The sequence below is a fragment of the Symsagittifera roscoffensis genome, chromosome 8 (genome assembly GCF_963678635.1).
Source record: "Symsagittifera roscoffensis chromosome 8, txSymRosc1.1, whole genome shotgun sequence".
Taxonomy (NCBI): domain Eukaryota; kingdom Metazoa; phylum Xenacoelomorpha; order Acoela; family Convolutidae; genus Symsagittifera; species Symsagittifera roscoffensis.
The window spans coordinates 34,294,008-34,315,180 of NC_087069.1; the positions used below are offsets into that span (position 1 = coordinate 34,294,008).

General features: G+C 38.1%; 2 protein-coding genes across 3 annotated transcripts in view; one reads left to right on the plus strand and one right to left on the minus strand.

Annotated features, from left to right (window-relative positions):
* The window catches only part of LOC134853073 (uncharacterized), a 150,289-nt gene extending 130,842 nt beyond the window's left edge, over positions 1-19,447 (minus strand). The window contains exons 1-4 of one of the 2 annotated variants that reach the window (XM_063869008.1): positions 19,306-19,447; positions 19,066-19,152; positions 16,384-16,509; positions 12,210-12,355 (exon numbers count right to left, since the gene is read on the minus strand). In XM_063869008.1, the coding sequence (XP_063725078.1) occupies positions 12,210-12,355; positions 16,384-16,509; positions 19,066-19,152; positions 19,306-19,342 (396 nt within the window). In that variant the 5' untranslated portion in view covers positions 19,343-19,447. The remainder of the gene's footprint in view (positions 1-12,209; positions 12,356-16,383; positions 16,510-19,065; positions 19,153-19,305) is intronic. The other variant, XM_063869007.1, reaches the window with a different exon arrangement.
* LOC134852992 (inactive selenide, water dikinase-like protein) overlaps positions 1-21,173 on the plus strand; it is a 304,439-nt gene that overhangs the window by 177,684 nt on the left and 105,582 nt on the right. The window lies entirely within an intron of this gene.

The window sequence follows — 21,173 nt, forward strand, 5'->3', positions numbered from 1 at the left end:
TTGCATCGACACCATTTCTAGAAGATTCTGAAAAGGAGGAGTGTTGCTGGTCGGAGTGTTGCTGACAGGAGTGTGGCTGACAGGAGTGTGGCTGACAGGAGCGTTGCTGACAGGAGTGTTGCTGACAGGAGTGTTGCTGACAGGAGCGTTGCCGACAGGAGTGTTTCTGATAGGAGTGTTGCCGACAGGATTGTTGCTGACAGGAGTGTTGCTGATAGAAGTGTTGCTGATAGGGTTGCAGTGGAACAGACTCGTGAGAGTGAAAGTTTTGACAACCCGAAACCGGAGTCGCCAGTCTTCAATTAAAACTGTAAGACTCGACTAGCTTAAGACTCTCATACTGTGCTATAAATTTTATACGATGTTATATATTTGAAATTTTCCCGCAAGCTAGCATCCGGTAATTTTTCTCAATACCCAAATTTTTTGGACAGTTCCATTGAACTGAAATATCTTACAGTCGGTACTTAGACAATTTACTTGACATTTTTTCTCGATACCAAATTTTTTTGGATATACGTGAACGGAATATTAATCAGTGAAATCGGATTATAAACAAGAGGTACTGGACTAGTTTTTTGGATTGGTTTATGACTCGAACCTGCTGACCAAATATTTCTGAAAAATTTTGTGAAAAAAGTAAAAAAATTGCCAAACAATCTCAAAACGTCTCCAGAATTCTGCGAAACTGTGTTGTAAGATGATACCAACCTTATGTTGGAACTTAACCAAATTGTTGGAACTTAACCAAATGTGTGTTGTTGGAACTTAACCAAATTGCCTGAAACTGAAAGCCAGTTCGCTTCAAGTAAAACAAAGCCGTTTCAGCCCGACCGATTATTGACTTCGTTGCGTGACAGTAAAGTTAAGTGGTCAGGTACGGTGATATTAAGTGAGTTAAGTTGAATTCTTTCATCCTCAGGTTTACTCCGTGTGTGTTGTTGGAGTTCAACCGACCTACTTAATTTTCCTACTAAAGCGTAACGAAGCCGTCTTATAGGTCCCCTAAGTGTATGGTATTCATTATAGGAGCTAGTTCCTTGGATCACGCGCTCCGAAAACTTCCCGCTCCGTCCCAGAAGCGCGTCAATGATACTTGCTTTACGAAGCCAGGTTCAAGTTTGAACTTTAACGCTAGGGACTCTCAGAAAACAATACAGTACTGCCTTCATCAGTACTTGTCGCACCGTAACGACCTTGTAATTTGGCACGACGCCATTAATAACTCGATAAGTAGGCACCGCAGCAACAATAGCCGCAAGCTGAGTAGTGAGCATTTTGTCAATTTGTTATTAAGGTATAGGACAAACATTTGTGCGATCGTATACTGTAGACGGAACGGAACCGAGGATATAGATGAAAGTTTAGGTTCAACAGGTATTCTCGTTCTGAAAGTCGTTAAAGACTTTATCTCTAAGCGTAAGGCTAAGGACCAGGTACTAATTGAGAAGTACAAAGAGCTTCACTAGCCTCCTTCCCTTGAGTTAAAGACTCTCCTCCTTCTAAGGCGTTATAGCGCTAATCCTAACATCCTTAAGACACGTAAGAAGCGGAACCGCTTACCTCTCAAAGCTCGGAAAGCTATAAAAAATAGGCTTCAGGCAGAAGCTTTGAAACATCAAGCTCCCCAATCTTGTAAGCTAATATTGATTTATTAATGCAATTTTAATTACGTGCCAAAACAGTATCTCAATTTATTGATTGTTTTCTATAAGTGAGCATCCGTAGAATATTATCAATTTGTGAAAAACATGGACAAAAAATTCCAAAGTAAGCTACGCAATATATTCGAAAACCGTCTAAATCTAGAAAATGAGCTGCTTAAATGCCACTCATTATTACTTGAGTACATTGAGAATATTAGTCGCACCACAAAAATTGATAATGCTGTTTAAAAATGTAAAATTGCGTTGGAAAAAGCTGTCGAAGTCAGTGTGCAATTATTTAGGTTAGCGGGAAAAACGGAAAACCCTGAAAAAATTATTGCTCAGCAAGACCTTTGGCTAAAGAAAGTAACCGAAATGAACAATAAAGTAATGCATGAAGCTCAGAGTTACAAGATGAGCCTTGTGCCTTCGTCATTTCCAGCAGCCGGCATTACAGGGAGCAGGGGATCTTTACAACAAGCTAGGTCTGAGACATCCTCAAGCTTGCACCAAACCCGAGATTCAGAATCACGAGTATCTGAAAACAGGTCTAAGGTCTCTAATAAGTCTAATGATAGTAGAAAGCTTGACGAACATAAGTCTGATAATTCTGCTTCCACTCGTCATACGTCGACTGTTCGCACAATGTCATCAAGTGAGAACGACATGAGTTAGCTTTAGTGAAACGACGCCACGAGGAGCTGGAAAGGCAGTATCAAGTATCTTTAAGACTTAAAGAGCAAGAGAACCGTCTTAAGTTCGAACAAAGTCAGCTGAAACTAGAGCAATTGGCTGAAAGTCATAAAAAGCAACTAATTGACTTGGAACTGAAAGCGTTTGAACTTGAGGACAGTTCATCTGAGGTTAGCGAGAAGGTAACGGAAAGTAACTCGACAGGAGTAAGTCAACCTATTTCAAAAGTAGCAACCGATCGAATTAATGATTGGGTAGACTCTGTTAGTTCACAGGCACCTCCTGACGTTGTTAGTGCGCCAATTTTGCTGGCCTTCACTCCAGTACCCGTTTCGTCAGGACCGACGACTTCCGCCAATCTCGCTCATGCAATTCACACCAGTAATAGTCATAACCATGAGAACACAGCATTGATTGACCCTGGAATCCATAGTTATGGACATCGGGCTATGCCTCAATTTGGCAGTGCAAGCCTTTTGCCATTGCAAGCTTCTGTTCCATTTCCAGTTAACAATATGCATTCTAGTGCACACGTGTTACCATCACCGTCTGCTGTTCCTTTACAGACCATGAGTTCGAACATAACTAATGGTAGTTTTGCCATCGCGCAACAGGAATCATTACCTGTCCCAATGTTGCCAGCACAACCCGGTTTTGGTTTTGTTTCTTTGTCACCAGCATTTGCTGGTGGTGGCTTCTCATCTTCTGGAGTAAACCCAATGCCGGTTTTCTTTTCGGCACCTAATTGCCATGCAGCACCAGTCCAGACCCAACATAATCTTCCCTTCGTTCCGCAAACTGTGTCACCTAATATCAACGATTACTACACAAGTGATGCAAAATTATGGCGATTGGCAGCTACAACTCCAATCGTCACGCCTGCTCAGTGTTGTAATGCGGGAAACATTTTTTCTAATGTGACAACTGTTGTCCCATCGTGTAACACCGCCGCTCCGTATACTAGTGGTGGGACTGTGTATTTTAATATTCCCCCAGTTCATCCACAACATATTCCGCTTTTTGTCAATCATACTAATACTGGTTATCAGCCAGTCAACGAAGTGTACGCACCGTCTTCCGCTTATCTGAACCAAGGTTATTCATCCGATCGACCTCTTTTCGCTCGTGAATTCGCGGAATTATTGATGCATAGCCGCAAAGATCATTTTCTTGAATGGAAATTAGCCCAGTTTGACGGCAACCCGTTAAACTGGCACGAATGGTTTGGTCAGTTTAAGTCCACCGTTGACTCCGCTGTTCTCACCGATAATACGAAACTGACATAATTAAAACGCTCGTCACAGGCAAAGCAAAAACCGCAATTGCGGAGTTTAGTTATAGTGGCGTTATGTACAGGGATGCATTGGCCACCTTGCAACGGAAGTTTGGGCAACCACATGCCATTATTGGTGCGCATCTTGATAAGCTGAATACCTTTCCTCCACTTAAAATGCACAATTCGGAAAATGTCATTAGTTTCTCCTCTGCCATATCTGGCCTCGTAGCAGTTTTCAAATCATTGTCTTTCAACGATGATCTAAAGAGTGTTAACCTGTTAAGCCAAGCTGTTAGTAAACTTCCGCCTAACCTCAAGGAGGCTTGGTCAATGCATACTGTTAGACAAAATTGTCAGCGACCACCACTCTTAGACTTTAACAACTGGTTGAAAGGAAAGGCCGAGGGGCATGAGAGATTACGTTTACTCAACTCTAAGGCAAAAAACGAGGAACCAGTTAAACCAAAAACAACCAAAGTTTTTGCAGCCAATAGCCAGGTAACTAGTAAGGCTCAGGATAAGTCTATGTTTCCGCCGTGCGTTTTGTGTAAGGGAAGTCATGCATTGTGGAATTGTGCTGTTTTTAACGAAAAGAATGCTACTCAGCGAGCAAAATACGTAGCTGAACAGAAACTTTGCTTCGCTTGCCTCAATGGCAATCATAGTTTCCGGCAATGTTCTAGAGCGAAAAAGTGCCCGAAGCCAGAGTGTGATAGCACACATAATGTCTTGCTCCATGGAGCCGAAAGAATATTTCCTCGGAAGTAAAATTCAAATGTCTCGAATAAGGCTGGAATAAACAAATCCAAGGAGAATACAATCACTTCCACCCATGCCGCCGTTAGTGATGTACATGACAATGAATCTTTTAAAGGGTTGTTGCCAATTGCAACACTTGGTGTATCCTCGGATGTAACCAGTATCCTGACGTTGGTTCTTTGTGATAGTACATGGGTGTCTTCGTCACTCGGGTGTCTTCGTCACTCCTGGGTGTCTTCGTCACTCGTAAACCGTCTCGGCTTAGAAGGGGAGCCCGTTAACTTGTCAATTATTGGTTTCAATTCTACCACCGTTGTTGAGACTCAGAGGGTCAGGTTTACAGTTTCCTCGGAGCCGAATAATAGTTGTTTCGTATTTTCTCTCTGTGCATATGTTAAAGACAATATTCGGATTGGTTCGTTTTAATCAATATTGCTGATTTGCAGAATAAATATCCACAATTAGCACCTATTAAGCTCACTCAGTATACTTATGAGGACGTTGAAGTTATTATCGGACAAGACTACTACCACGCCGTTAGACCCATTGAGTTCATCTTGGGAGATGATAAAAACTCACCGTGTTCCGATCGCCTACCGATAGGTTGGGTCATAAGTGGTCCGTTGCCGTCGTCCGTTAATTCTACTTCTTCGTGTTTCAAGTGTGTTGTTGAAGATTCTTCTCTGACCGACCAGATAAAACCCTGGTACGAGTTGGAATCGTATGGTGCCTTCAGACAAGTCGATGCCCGTTCCGCCGCGGATAAGCATGCTTTATCCATCCTTAAATCTGAAACCGTTCACAATGACGAAAGATACATTGTGCCTATGCTTTGGATTGATAGTAATGTCAGACTACGAAGCAACTATTACTCGTCACTCGCCCAAATAAAAAATTGGAGAGAAGGTTAAGTAAAGACCCTGAGCTGCGCGAAAGATACGCAGAAACAATTAGAGAGGACATTAGGAAAGGCTATGTCGTTACCGTCGAACCGCATGATCCACGTAAGCGTTCCGATCGCGAGTGGTTTTTTCCGCACCATCCCGTCGTAAATCCGAATAAGCCGGGTAAGGTGCGCCGAGTCCTTAATGGGGCTTCTAAGTTTCACGGCAGATCCTCAAATAAGTCCTTTTTGGTTGGTCCGGACCTAATCCAAAATTTAATGATTGTACTTTTGCGATTCCGTCAACACAAGTACGCCGTCTCCGCGGATACCGAGGGTATGTTCCTCCAGGTAGGATTCCTTGCCCGCGATCAAATTTCGCTCCGTTTTTTGTGGCGGGAGGATACCACTTCCGATGTGGTAGTTCATCAGTACACTCGCCATATATTCGGCGCACGGGATTCGCCTACGTGCGCCAACTTCGCGCTGCAAAAAACAGCAACTGATAATATGTCCACATACCCTGAGGCCGCCTCAGTCCTAAATGAAAAATTTTACATGGACGATAACTTCGATTCGTTCGAGAACGTTACCCATGCAATTAAAATTAGTCGCGATTTGGTTTCCTTACTAAAGTTGGGAGGACTTAAATTGACTAAATTTGTCCGTAATGCTGATGAAATCACTTCAGCAATGAACCCCGAGGATTGCGAAACCTCGTCTTCACCCATCAAGGAATAATGTAACGGTGCCGAACAATCATCACACGTCTTAGGTCTTAAGTGGGACCATGTGAAAGACACATTGGTTGTTAGCAGAGGCGTGCATCGTCCTCTCGATAAAGCAATAACTCAACAAACCGTCTCGAGTTTCGTCTCTTCTGTGTTTGACCCTGTTGGGTTAGTAGCTCCATACACAGTTATGGGCCGTCTTTTACTTAAAGATATTTGGAAAATCAGTGGTCAAAGTTGGGACGACGAATTCCCAGAAGACATTAGAGATAAGTTTCTCGAGTGACACTCCGGTCTCCCTCTCTTAGGGCAATTGACTATTCACCGTTGTTACTTCACAGAGCCTGTTGATCAAATTGAGCTCCACATGTTCGATGATAGCTCGCAGGACGTTTTCTGTGCGGTAAGATTTTTGCGTGCGCGACTCTCGAGCTCGCACAAAACTCAAATATCCTTCATCTTTGGTGAAGCTCGCGTTGCGCCCATGAAAGCGCTATCTATATACCGATGCTAGAGCTTCAAGTTGCTCTGCTCGCCACACGACTAAAAGATGATATACTGACCGCCCTTACCGTCTCTATTAATCAAGTCTACATGTGAACATATAGTACAACAGTTTTGCTGTGGCTAAACCCCACTGAAAAATTACCTGTATTCGTCGCTAATCATGTCGGCGAAATCCTCGAATCGACCACTTTTGATGAGTGGCACCATGTTCTGAGCGGCGATAATACCCGTACGCGGGGGATTTCATCGGAAGCCCTCAAGGATAGCAGCTGGGATATTGGTCCGAGCGTCCTCAGGACTACTGTTTGGCCGTTTATACCCGACGAACGTGTAATCAATAAAATTCGTTTGAAGGGTCCTTCTTTTGATGTTGATAATTGATTGGAGACATCATCTTCCTTCGTCACCGATGTCACATCCATCAAACATCCCGAACAGGGGTTCAATTGGGAAAGGTTCAGTTCCTTTACGAGATATAAACGAGTAGTCGCTTTTATGTTGAGTATGCTGCCTTCACATAAGCACTTTCGTGGTAAGGACTTACGAATCACCGACCCGACTGAACTTGATATTGCAGAAAACAAACTGATTCATATTGCTCGGATGGAATCCTTCCCCGTTGAGATAAAAACACTCACCGCTGGCAAACCTATTAAGAATAGTAGCAAAATTGCCACATATGCGCCATTTATCGGTCCCGATGGTATCATTCGTTCCACGGGACGGATTGTGCGCTCAGTGAATACCGACTTTGATGCTAAATACCCAATCTTACTCGATGCCCGACATATCCTAATTCGTTTGATGGCCCGCAGCCTCCACCATAAGCATTTCCATCAAGGATTAGATTACATGCGCTCCGTTTTAAAAATGAAATAAGCAATACTTGGGTTGCGTCGACTACTTTGGTCTATCGAAAATCAATGTGTAACATGCCGTAAACGCAAAGCAAGCACCATCCAGTCAATTATGCCCGATTTACCTGTCGAACGTCTCGGATACAAGCAACCACCCTTCAATCATACGGGTGTGGATTACTTTGGACCGCTTTACGTTCCGGTTCGCAGAAGCACTGAAAAAAGATGGGGATTTCTTTTTACTTGCCTCACCACCAGGGCTGTACACCTTGAGATTGTACCAACTCTGGACACCAGTTCTTGTGGTACGCCAAGCACAATCTGGTCGGATAACGGCACGAACTTCGATGGTGCGGAAAAGGAATTACTTGCCTGCATCAAGAGCTGGAATGGCATGGCTCCGACCACTTTTGCACTCAAAGGTGTTACTTGGAAATTTAACCCGCTAGGCGCACCCCATCATGGCGGCTCCTGGGAACGCCTCGTCCGAAGCGTGAAGCGCGTGCTGTACGATATCCTAGGCAGTAGGCGAGTCACTGAAGAGGTGTTAGGAACAACACTCTGCTTAGTTGAGCAGGCTTTGAATTCGAGGCCAATCACTCCCGTTAGTACTGATTCACGTGAGTTAGAAGCGTTAACCCCAAACCATTTTTTGCTTGGACAACATGCCACAAGCTTTCCTTCGCTTTTACCCGGGGAGCACTTCGATCACAAGAAAAGGTACGTGCGAGCGCAGTCATATGCTAACGCGATTTGGTCTCGTTGGCTTCGAGAATATGTTCCCTCGCTGAATAAGCGTGTCAAGTGGCACACTCATTCTGACTTCACTCTTAAAACAGGCGATCTAGAGTGGGTAATTGAGCCCGATAGTCCGCGTGGGTGCTACCCTCTCGCCCGAATTGTCAAACTAAACTACGGACAGGACGGTTGCGCCCGATCCGCCCTTGTCAGGACCGCAAACCGTGAAGTCACGCGGCCGACCTTTAAGCTCGCTCCGGTTCTTCCCTCTTCAGGGGGGAGGATGTTGCAAAGCAAATGTAGAGTATAGATGCATATAAAACAAGAGTATAGATGCATATAAAATAAGCACAGTTGGCCGAGCAGCCTAGAGACAAGTCTCTCACAACGGTCAACCGGGTTCGAGTCCCCCCATATGCAGACCTTAAAACATGTAGACCATTGTCATTAGACTTTCTTTTTATTCGAAGTGGGTTCTATTTACTCATTTTTTTTAACTTTTGTTTTGGTAACGTGTTCAAACCTTACTTATAGTTTCTTCAATAACTTAAAACCATTTTTTAAAAATTGCATTTTTTCAAACAGCCCTTAGTGTCTTTTTTTTAAGTTGAAAAACTTTTAGTCAGTTCGTTTTTCTTCGTAAAGTCTTGTGAATTCCGTCGTTGTAATAAATTTTGAAACTTATTTCTTGTGTCATCGACCAGTTTGTTCAGAAAACAAATTCACTGATTTTCACTGCTGAAAACACACGAGTAAACTTGTGTTATTACTATTGAATTTGGTTTTCGCAAAGCTCCGCGCACTCTTCACAGGGAGGTATCCAGTTTATTTTTCCCGAACAGCTCTTCAATGTCCTTGTTGAAGCTATTGTCTTTTTTCCTTTTTCTCTTTTCGAACTTTTGTCACTCTTCGTTTTGTTTGCTTACTTCAATTTTTGCTGCTAAATTAGTATGACATGAAGAGTTTTGGCTGCTGATGAGTCTACTACCATTCCCGGGTCGACCTCCATAGACCAAAAATGCTAATCATACAATTCCATAAACTAAATATATGAAAATATACTACTCATACAAATTTCATACATTTTGCTAAAATGATGTCATTGAATTTTCGAACAACTTTTCTCTTGTTTTGGCATAAAATTCGGTGTATTGTACTAAATAAAAAAGAAAAACTTTTTGTCAAAAAAAATGCTAAACATACAATTTCCATATATGGAAAATGTATGACTAGCATTTTTTTGATGGAGACGACAAAAACTTTTCAAAAGTTTTTTTGAAATTGCCCCCCAAAAAAATTTTTTTTTGTGTTTTTTTTTCAACCGCAAACTGATTTTCGTATTCAAACAAACATTTTTTGAACAAAAAGTTTTCATGCAAAAACTAATTTTTTTTGTGTATAAAGTAGTCCTGGATATACTAATATTGGATTTTGTTTTCCTTTTCTCTTCATAATTTTTGTCAAAACGCTTAAAACTCCTCTTTCTTTTGTATGACGATGTTTTTGTGTGCCTTGATCAATGTCTGGTAATTTAAAATTTCAAATTTTAGAAATAATCATCTTTGAAAATGTTTGCTAAAATTTAAAAGTTAGTTACTTTCGTTATTTTATTTGTGTGAGACAGTCTTAAAACATTTCAAGCTGTTTCCAATGCATTTTTAATGCAAGACGGCCAAACCTTTGGTTACTACGTTTGAGTAACCAAGGATTATGTCATTTGTATTCGATTACGAACACAACCAAAAAGTTTTTAGAAATTGAAATGTAAAAAATCAATATTTTTGGTTTATGGAAAAATGCTAGTCATACAATTTCCATATATGAAAAAACACTAATCATAGACCTTTCATGCAGTTTTCTGTTCTTATGGAATTGCATGAAGAGTGTATGATTCGTATTTTTCCATATATGAAAATTGTATGACTAGCACTTTTGGTCAACCCGGGTTTCTAGTTGCGTTTCTGATATTATCTCTCTCTCACAGTTTGTATTGCTTATTTATTACCATAGTGACGTTTCCATTTTTACTTGGTCAAGTAACAAAAGTCTGACAAGCTTATTGTTTCGATTAGTTGTGTAGTTTTCATCACCCATTTTTTACGATTCTCATTGATTGCTTTCTGAAAACAAGTTACACGCCTCTCTTAGTTTGACCCTGGTTTATGGATATCGCAGTCGTACATTTCCATGTGAAAATGTTTAATTTTTGATCCGACTACTTGGAAAATGAAGAGGAACTGTGTTTTTGGGTGTATTTGATTTTTTTGTTATCCACGCGCAAAATCAGGTTTTACAAAAGTTCATCGGAATGGGTCAAATGATATATCAGATATATCATATATATCATATTAAAGCATTTTCAGGCGTGAATCTTTTTTTGAAAAACTTTTGAAAAAATTTAAAAATTTTTTTTTCCAGTGTCGAGGAAAACAAGGTGACGTTTTTTTCTGAAAAAAATTATTTTAATCTCATTGTTGAAAATGCCTGCAATCTATTTTTTCGTTCAGATCTTTTATCACACAACGCAGAAAAAACGACACTCGCTAAAAAAATGTTTTTCGAAAGAAAACTTTCAAATACTATAGTCGGAATGAGTGCTACTTGCACGGTAACCAGCTATCCTGGTTACAGTTTCATTTTATCTTCCAAAAATTTAACCGCCCTCCCAAAAAAAAATAGAAAAACTTCTTGCTATCTAAGTCATGTTTCTCGCTTCTGATTGTTGTGATTGTGTATCTTTAAGTAGTAACCTTGACCTCTGATAGTTAATTAGATACCAGTTAGTTGTTAGCCATACGAAGTCCAGCGGACTTCGCGTCACTAGTTGCTCTATTTAGACATCGGTCAGTTTTAATTCAACAAAACTATTTTTAGTCTTTTAACTTAGATTAGTTAGATTAGTTTACCAGTGGTATTTGCACACTTTTATTACTGATCATTATTTGTGTAAGCCTAAAAAGATACCTCGAGTTATTCCAATTGCTAGCCAACGACTTCGTACTCATCTATGCAACAGACCCAATTTCAAAATGAAAAATTTGACAAAGATGCATCTTCCACCTGATGTATCATTTGACATGAATATTTGCCTCATTCCTAAACTGTATTCCTTCAATAACTTCTGCTATGAGGTTGTTTTTGATAACAATTTTTATGAAATTAGAGTTTTTTCATTTTCTGCTTTGCGTCGCCTAAAATCCGTATCGGTAGGGACTTTATTTGAGTTTTATCCGTATCTGTATAAAAAAACGAAGGAAAATGAAATTTTATATTTCAGACTTCTGAAATCCTTTGTTTTTTCAGACTTTTGTCTCTGTTCAGTGGTTGCATGTGTTATGGAATGGGCTTTAACGCTAGTTTTGCATCAACTGAGTTTCGAAAAAAAAACTGTATATGGAAAAACATATAGAAAGATTTGTCATAGAATTCGCATATATGAAAAAGTTTTCACCATAGAGGTTTCATACAATGTTTGTACGTATGGAATTGTATGGTAAGAAGTTTTTCGAACTTGTAAAATGTATGACAAGAAGTTTGGATCAACTCGACAAGCAGTTTTAGGTAGATACGAGTGAGTTGATTGGAATTTTTTTTAGATATATTGCTATGTAATTTGCGGATGCCGTTTACAACATTACTTTATACAGTACAATTTGTGGAACCCGCTTACTTTTGCCGAATCCGAAAGAACTAGCTATATTCGATCGTTGCGGAATCCGCATAAAATTATTATGGCGTTAAAGTTTATGCTACAGTTATATGTCCGCGGAATCCACGGAGTTTTGTGAGTGGAACCCACTTGTTGAGTCAAAACGCGTTATGAACTGAATCTTTAGGTTGATTAATTGATTCTGACAACGGCATCAATATTAATGTGAACAAAAATACTGTTTGTTTCCTTCTCAGTTTTTCAAAATTTGAGCTGAAAAAAATCTCGATTTAGGTGATTTTGACCCAAATGCGTCAAGACCCAAAACGAGTAAATACTGTATTCTAAACCGTTTAATTTACCATGAGCGTATATCTAGCATGTAGCAAGAAAAGCCGTATTCTAAAAGTTTTGCTGCTGTCTTTCGATTGGAACCAGGCTTAAGGCGGAACTGGGAAGAAATATTTTACCGTATAGAATTGGTCAAAGGTCAATTGTTCACAGTTATTTCTGCTCTTTTCGTCTTCAATCTGTGCGCAGACCATATGTGCCACAACCATCCTGTATTCTTCATCTCTATTAGAAGCATCTTCTGGCTGCTCGTCATAGTCTCCCCCTGTCGAAAAACTTCAAATGAATTTCGAGTGAGCAAAGATCGGTAAAATTGTGAAAGAGTTGTCCACGAAAAAACCAGCTGTGAAATCAGGCTCCCAAACTAGGTAAAAGTCGGGTTGACAAAAAACACTTATAATGCAGTTTGATACTATAGAAAAAATTTTATAATGCAGTTTCGTATGATTGCATAGGAGAAAACAAATTGTATAAAAATGGCGTTTTTTTCATGGAATTCTATGACAACCACTTTTCCACAGACTATAAGTAAAAAAAATGTCGCGGTTGGCCGAGAATGTATTTCGTAAATTGATACCAAAGATGGGACCATTTGGGTGGTAAGGAGTGTCAAATTTCTGAATGGGGAGAGAAAAAGCGTGCAACCCGACCTCTCCCCCTTAATTCGCTTCTGACTACGCGCATAGGTAAAATCAAATTCTGAAAATTGAAAAAAGTATATGAAAGTACATGAAAAATGAAAAAACGAATCCAAAAAGCCTGCTTTTGAGAATATTGGACCATTAACGATCAAATTCAAGGGCTGGAAAATGCAATTCTGAAGTGAAGAGTCATCTAAATGAATATAAGTGCGGTTTCTGTTTTTTTTCTTTTGTCAATGAATAAATACCGGGCAGGTATTTAGTAACTCTAGATTTTTTCCAGAATTGATATTCAGCACGAGTTGCCTATATAGTTTCAGCGGTCCAAAATTTGTAGTAAAAATTCAATATGATGAAAACTTTTCTGGCACGTTGGAAGTTGATCTCAAATTATATACATATTAGTACATCTTAAATCACTCGGTTAGTTTTCCCAAGGTTTTCAAACGGCCGTGATATTCATTCAATACTCAATAATTGGGGAAAAAACAAGATCATGTGAAGCACTCAATTAAATACAATTAATTGGTCGCCGACTGGAATTTCAGAAGCCCTGATCGAACTGGTAGTTTTTAACTTATATTGTTTTCCTGAGTCAGCTGTTTCTTGATCACCTTTTTGTTCTGACTATTGAAAATGGGGGAGGGGGGCTTCTGTTTTAGTTTTTTTTGCAAAATCAGGTACCACAAATAATTATCGGACTGGGATGTGTATCACTGTCGTGATTCGAACCACATTAAAATTTTTCAAAATTTTTTTTCCCAGAGTCGAGAAACACCGGTTTGAATTTTTTGATTTTTCATCTGATTTCGAGCGAATAAAGCGAGCGAGCAGTCTTATTTTAATTGCTTAAAAGCTTACAATCGGTTAATTGAAAACGTAAAAACTTAGTTGTACTTGGGTAACGTTGATGAAATTAATTGTTCGCTGATTGGAATTTCTGAAGACCTGATCAAAGTGTAAATTTTCAATTTTTAACCAATGTATGTTATTTCAGGGGCCATTGTTTTTTGACGTTCCTTTTTTTGAGCTTAGATGAGCTGTAAAATACACAAGACTGCTCGTATCAGGGCGAAGCTTTGAATCTTCCGACTGCGTTTTAGGCCTATGAAGCTTTGAAAAACTGATGAGGTTTTCAAAAAAAAGAATAAAATATTGTTTAAAAATTTTTTTTTCATCCCACCTCACACCACATAGATTTTGCTTCTAGTAACGTAGAAATTATGAAAAATAGTCTGTTTCAACAAATTTGGAACGACATCTAAGATGAAATATATCCTCGCTTAAGCGTCAATAGCGCAAAATATATCACGTGTTTTTCCCTAAACTGGCCAAAATGGCAATCTTTAAACCTCCATAACGTTAAGAAAAACAATCACAGGTGAAAAGGTGAAAAATTGTTTTAAATATGAGCTCAGGACAACAATATTTTTCGGCTGATATACAAAATTTTCATCAAAAATATGTAGTTAAGAAGTCGAAGTTTGTTTGGAGAAAAAAATAACCCCACCGAGCGCAAATATACAGTCACTTTTTTCGAAAGAAACTGCTATTTAAAACTAGAGAAGGCAAAATGGTATGGAATTAATGACTCAAAAGAAACACTTTTTGTCTCTTCGGCTCTGTTGCAGGGTAAGTTTAAACAATGTAATTTTGAGCGCTCGCTTACTCCATGTTGAAGAATTTTTACGAAAAAAAAAACACTCTGGAACACTTTTGGGCAATATCAAAAGTCAAAGTTTAAAGTTTGAGTCGGACGAAACTAAAACTCAAATCTAGCCAGCCTCAATTCAATTTGGAGCAATTTTGTTGAGCGGGATAATTCGCCACGCATAAATAAATGGCGTTTCGCTTCCAGCATTATGACTGAAATCTTCAGAGTGCGCTAAAGTTTGTCCAGTGTCCAGAGCATCGCAACATTGGCAGTTTTTAAACTCCCATATTTTTTGAAAAAACGAATCGATGGTAAAATATCTGTTCTAAGTTGATTTCAGGTAGTCGATATCTTCAATGAGTTAAAAAAAATTTGCTTAACTTTATTTTCGTTTTAAAGCATAAGTGTTTCGTTTTATTTGAAAGTCAGAACGATTAAACTCAAATTTTCTGAGTAAAAACATTTGCTATTTAAGCAAAAACCGAGTCTATTGCTTTTCCTGAAAGACCTCATGATTTTGGCTCAACTCAAATAGGACTCTGTTAGATCGAAAAAGAAATCAATTTAAGCTGATGCAATTCTGAATCACTCCTCTTCCATTGCTTGAAAAAGACTATATTCCGTTCCGTCTAAATTGATGTGTTAATTGGTTTTCTGTTGTCACCAAACTTAGTTGTAAAAAGCATATATGTACTCACGTAGCAAAATTTATGGGATTGACCAGCCGATTGCGTTGTTTTCTCGATTATTGATTGACTTTACACAAAATTGAAAAATGAGTTCCATTGTATCTTCTGTAATAATAATAAAGAGTTGGTAGCGCATGCCTTTAATGACGTTAATTACAAACGGAGAAGTTTTTGACAAACTGTTTTGAAATGAATAACTGGATTGAAGTTGATCATCTTGAGGTTACGCTAGAAAACCTTTAGTTAAATTTGAAAATTTTTTAAAACAGAGGATTTAGGAGGCTATATTAAACTGTAGCATGAATCTGGGCAAAACATTCTGAAAGTACAAACGTCTGTTGATCAGAAACTACCCTACGAGGTAATAACTCAGCATCTATATCATAGGAAAATTCCCCAGTTCCATTTGAGTTTACCTGATACCCGTTTACATTTATGGGTTTCGGGTTCACCTGAAATGTAACTTGTAGGAAAAAAACGTTGATTCTGTCCATCAAATATAACTGAATACCATTTACAACACATTACTAGCTATATACCACAGGATTGATTCTTTTAAATGTTCAACTGATCAAAAAGAGAGTTTTTTCAATCTCTCAAAATTTATAACTGAAAAAAAATCAAGTATTAAGTTTTTTGAGTTTTTTTTGTTCGACGTAACGCATATAACACATCCACATTCCAAAAAAAAACACAGCAAGAGCAAAACCGAAAAACATGTGACGAAAACCAAAATTATTTTTAAGTTATAGAAACACATTTAAAATGTTTTTAGCAGTCGTTTGTTTTTTTTGCTTTTGTAACTTTTGTACAAAAAAGTTGCTGATTTTCTGAATATCTATGGGATGAAAAATTGTCGACAATAAAAAAAGTCGAATTTTTGTAGGAATAACAACACGGGTGCGTTGTAGCTTGACAGGAAAATTTCAAGCTCCCAAACCCAAAAAAGAGGATATTTGCTACGAAAGTTAACGCAATGTAAAAATTGTCGGGAGAATCACTCAGTCGAATTTTTATATTAATTTGTCAAAGAAGTATTACCGACATCGTTCAACCCACAGAGTCGAGAAATGACATTCCTCGACCCATACGGTCGATACGTAATCAAGTCGAGACTTCAAACCCCAGCTGTGAACTTAGGAACAAGTATATTTTAAGGTGCATGTAGGGAGCGGGGGGGGGGGGGGGTTGTGCGTCTTAACTTAAGGGTGAGTGGACTTCGATATTCGGTTTTTGCGCAGAAAATTTTGTCAAATTAGGCCGGTCGTTATGGTGTTTTGAGAGAGCTCGGAAATTATATATTGCTTACAATAATCCTGCTCGCGGTTCGCCAAGTAGGATTGTAGTTTCGTCATTGCATTCACACACCATCCGCAGTCTCCACTCTCTGAGAAGTCGTAGCTGTAGCCCTCCTTCAGATCTTCTTCATACGCCTCTAAAAAACAAACAAACAAAAATACTTACCCGGATCAAAAACTATTCAGCTATCATACAGATCCCAAGCACTTCATGAGTTTAACAAAATTGTATGAAAATTCTTCAAGTAACATTTTTGATACTATGTAAATTTATAGCCAAAAATGAAGTTTTTTGACAGTTTTTTGACAGATTTTTTTTTCATTTCTTTTTTCTCTTAGGAGTTATTTGAAATAACATGACCTCATTTTGGGTACAAGCCCTTTTGTTGGGTATTAAGACTTCAAAAGTCATTGACACTTAATCTGAAGTGGATTATATTGTTAGCATTCAGGAAAGCATTAAAATGAAACGTAACTAAATTAGATTCATTTATTTTTCGTTGTTATAGAGAAAAACGATGAAGTTCAATTATAATAGATATTTTTCTCTCTTTTCAAACAAAACGGGTCATCATGCAAAACTGAAAGCACACAAAGTCGTTTGCACAATTTTAACTGAAGTTGGTTGCTGTTCAATTTCAACTTTTGTTACTCACTCTATTTTTTCCTTTCCATTATTTTCTTAAAATCTGGTACGTTGGGGGAACAACTTGAAGGTGATAAGCTTTGTATGAGTGAAAGAATACAAATTTCATAAGGAAGCGTGCGCCAATTGTGCGCCAAACCTCCAAAAAAGTGTCTAAAATGCCAGTTGGAATTTTTTTTGTCCAAAAACTGCTTGCAGCATCGTAAATTTTTGTCAAAACAGGATCGTTATTGTCTTATTGGAAATATGCAAAAATCAATTGGCATGACTTTAGCAAGAGGCTGAAACAAAGTGTTCAAAACTGTATGTATCTATATAAGTCATTACGAAGCTAAACTGTGCACTGGATAGGCGCACAATTTTGTGTCTGTATGTTCCTGGATACCAGAGACAAGTCTTTAAATATGTTAAAATTTTGTCGGAACGATCAGAGGAAATTAAATACCAAAAGAAGAACAAGACTGCTCGTATCAGGGCGAAGCCCTGAATGTTCCGACTGCCTTTTAAGGTTTATGGAGCAGCAGTAAAAACATTAATAAATAAATTAAAATAAATAAAAATGAAACTGTTTTTCTAAAATTTGAAATTTTTTATGAAAATCATCCCCTACACGCCATATAAAGTACAAAAAGATAGATTTCGTTCCTTGTAACAAATCAATTATGGCAAATAAGCTTATAAATCTCCGTCTTATAAATCATTCAACCAATTTGGAATGATTTATAAGACGGATTAAATCTCCGCTTACGCGTTAATAGCGCGAATTATATCGCGCGTTAATTGTCCCAAATTGGTCAAAATGGCAATCTTTAAACCCTAATAATTGAACGAAAAATGATCACAGGTGAAATATCTTTTCAAATTAAAGCTCAAGACAACAAAACTTTTCGAATGATATAAAAAAAATTCCGTTGAAAATGGCTGGTTAAAAAGTCGAAATTTGTCTGAAGAAAAAAAAACCCACCCCGAGCACAAATATTCCGTTACTTTCGTATCGAAAGTCGGAACAACAAAGAGAGCTTTCTTGTTGCGGAATCTGCTGACAATTCACAAAATGCACAGTTTCGTCTCGTAATGGTATGAATGATTTTATGTATTATATGTTACGTAAACATTGTGAAGGGAGGTATGTTGGGCGGCGATGGGGGTAAGAAGTGAAATTGTTTTCAAAATCGAGTACGTTCAGAATTCGAATCGGCCCTACAGCAAGATCTTTTGACAAAGCCGCGGAATTATTCATGTGATATTTTCCGACATTGTGTACAACCAGGGGCGGATTTAGGGGGGGGGGACGTCTACCCCCCTCAGGGATTCGACCCCCTGCCGACCCAAAGGGTCCCCCCTTTGGTACTTTTTAAGAAATCCATTTTGGCCTACAGATACTAAAATTTTTCTAAGGGCGCCTTAGGCGCCAATGTATACTAACTTTGAGGGGGAGCGCGCGCCAAAAAATTTTCCAAAAAGTGCCTAAAAACGGCTTTTTTGACCTGTTTTTTTTTAAAATTTGCCTGCGGCGTAGAAGATTTGGCCAAAAAAGCGTCTTTTTAGTGTTCCAGGAGAGCTCGGAAAATCTATTTGGTCGACCAAAAAAAGGTCGTCAAAATTTTCGAAATTTTTTTGAAAATCCGCCCCCCCTCGAGAAAATTCTAGATCCGCCCCTGTGTACAACGCAAAACAGAAATCGAATATTTTTTAAAATTAATTTTAATGGATTTGAAATGAAACAATTACTTTAAATTTTGCGAAAATGATGGGTCAAATCAATTTATAATTCAGTTTGTTTTCTCAGGGCGAAGTGGGAACTGATAATATGGAAAATTTTTTTGAGCATGAAACTCCAACATGATTAATTTTTTAATTGATTTTCTTTTTCTTCAAGTGTGGCCTTGTTGTACCTGACTTTGCGCAATGGGCGATGGTTTAACACAAAATTGCATGGATTTTTCTGACACGACAGTCGGAACATTGCAGTTTTCAACCTGATTGTTAACATCCGTTTTTCCCGAACACACTAAAGCAACATGATGGTTGCGTTGGCAAAACTTACCAGAGGAGAGGCAATCAACGTAGGAAGACAGACCCTCCGATTTGTCACATCCAGAAATCTGTTCGACCTCATCGCACAATACCACCCCTGGAATGAACAAAAAACCCTCAAAACAAAGATACTTCTTTACTTCTATGTAAGTCCATTCAAAAAGAATTCACAATCGCTGAAATTTGCAATATTTTGCTCTTAAAAAGATCACAAAATTCAAACCTCACTCATAGATGAACTGTTTTTTACCTGCGATTAAAAATGTCGCTAAGAGTTTCAGCAACATCGCATTTGTCAAGTTTTCTAGCTTCAAAACAGAATGTATGTTCAAATTAACTCAAACTGTAACTATGAAATGAAATATTTGGAATGATTTGACAGCGGCTTTAGATACATCTAGGGGTTATTTCAGATAACAAGAGCTAAACTAACATGAAGCTGTGACCCATGAAAGAGAGTATGAAAAGGGGTAAAATGTGACTCTTGCGACTTGCTTTAGTGAACATTCTCCTCTGAGTACACAGTATTATCAGAGCGAATATGGTAACATTTCTGAGATTAGTACTGCTAAACCACAGAAAACTGTAGATCTGAAATTACTTTGAGATCAGATTGCTCAAGTAACAAAACATCATTTCTGAGCAGCAACACAAATTCGGGGGGTGTTCAGCAAGAATATTTTCTTCACGTAAAAACGTCAAAATTACAAAAAAAAACAAAACAAATTTTGTTCTCATTTTTATGTCCGCAAATTAAAAATTGAGCTCGTCTTTGAGTTCCTTGCCTTATATAGATTAAAGTCCAAAAACAAAATTTTGTTAGAAAAAAATTAATAAAACATTCGATGTAAAATGTTTTTTTTTTAGGTTTAGTGATACGTCTAAAGCTCAAAACACAATTGAATCTAAATTGAATTGGAAATATCATCAGAAAAAATGTTAAATAACTTTTTAAATTATTTTGTAATCAAAACAAACAATGTTCTTCAGTTTTTGAATGGCTGTAATCATTCAGACTAAGAAAACAATTGTTGGTCAATACAGTCTTCTTGAATCAGTCAAAAACAGTGATGGCGAAACCTTGTCGAAACATAGTCTGTTGAGTCATAAGCAAAAACAGAGTGGAAAATCGACTCCACGAATATCATATTCTTGATCAGCAGATGATTTAAGGTGGGTGGGATGGATGGAAACCATCTCCCATTCCTCAACGATTCAACACCCTGTCGGCACAAAGCTCGCCCCTATGGTGCTATTTTGAGGCATCTATTTTTGGCCAACAAACCCAAAAGTTTTGAGAGAGAAAAAGAGATGACAAAATTTTCCAAAATTTTTCAAAAGCTGCCCCAATCGAAAAAATCTTAGATCCGCCCTTGGTCTTGTGCAAAAAAAAATCTTTGGTATTTATATACAACCAAATTACAATATGCTACGACTTTAAATTGAGAACAACTTAGTTGAGCAACAAAATTTTTGATCCGACTTTCGATACGAAAGTAATTGTTCCGACTTTCGATACGAAAGTAACGGAATATTTGTGCTCGGGGTGGGTTTTTTTTCAGACAAATTTCAATTTTTTATCTAGCTAGTTTCGACGGAAATTTTTATATCATTCGAAAGGTATTGTTGTCCAAAGCTCAATATTGAAAAAAGAGTTCACCAGTGATCATTTTTCGTTAAGTTATGGGGGTTTAAAGGTTGCCATTTCGGCCAATTTGGACAATTAACGCGCGATATATTTCTCGCTGTTAACGCGTAAGCGGAGAGTTAATCCGTCTTAGAAATCATTCCAAATTGATTGATAGAAACTTTTTAGCCATAATTGATTTGTTACAAGGAGCGAAATCTATCTTTTTGTACATTAAATGGCGTGTGGGGGAATGATTTTCGTAAAAACTTCAAATTTTAGAGAAAATTTTTTTTTATTTCCTTTAGTCTTTTAATGTTATTAATGCTCAGCAAATCTTAAGAGGTAGTGGTAACATTCAGGGCTTCGCCCTGATATGAGCAGTCTTGTTGTTCCGACTTTCGATACGAAAGTAACGGAATATTTGTGCTCGGGGTGGGTTTTTTTTTCTTCAGACAAATTTCGACTTTTTAACTAGAAATTTTTGACGG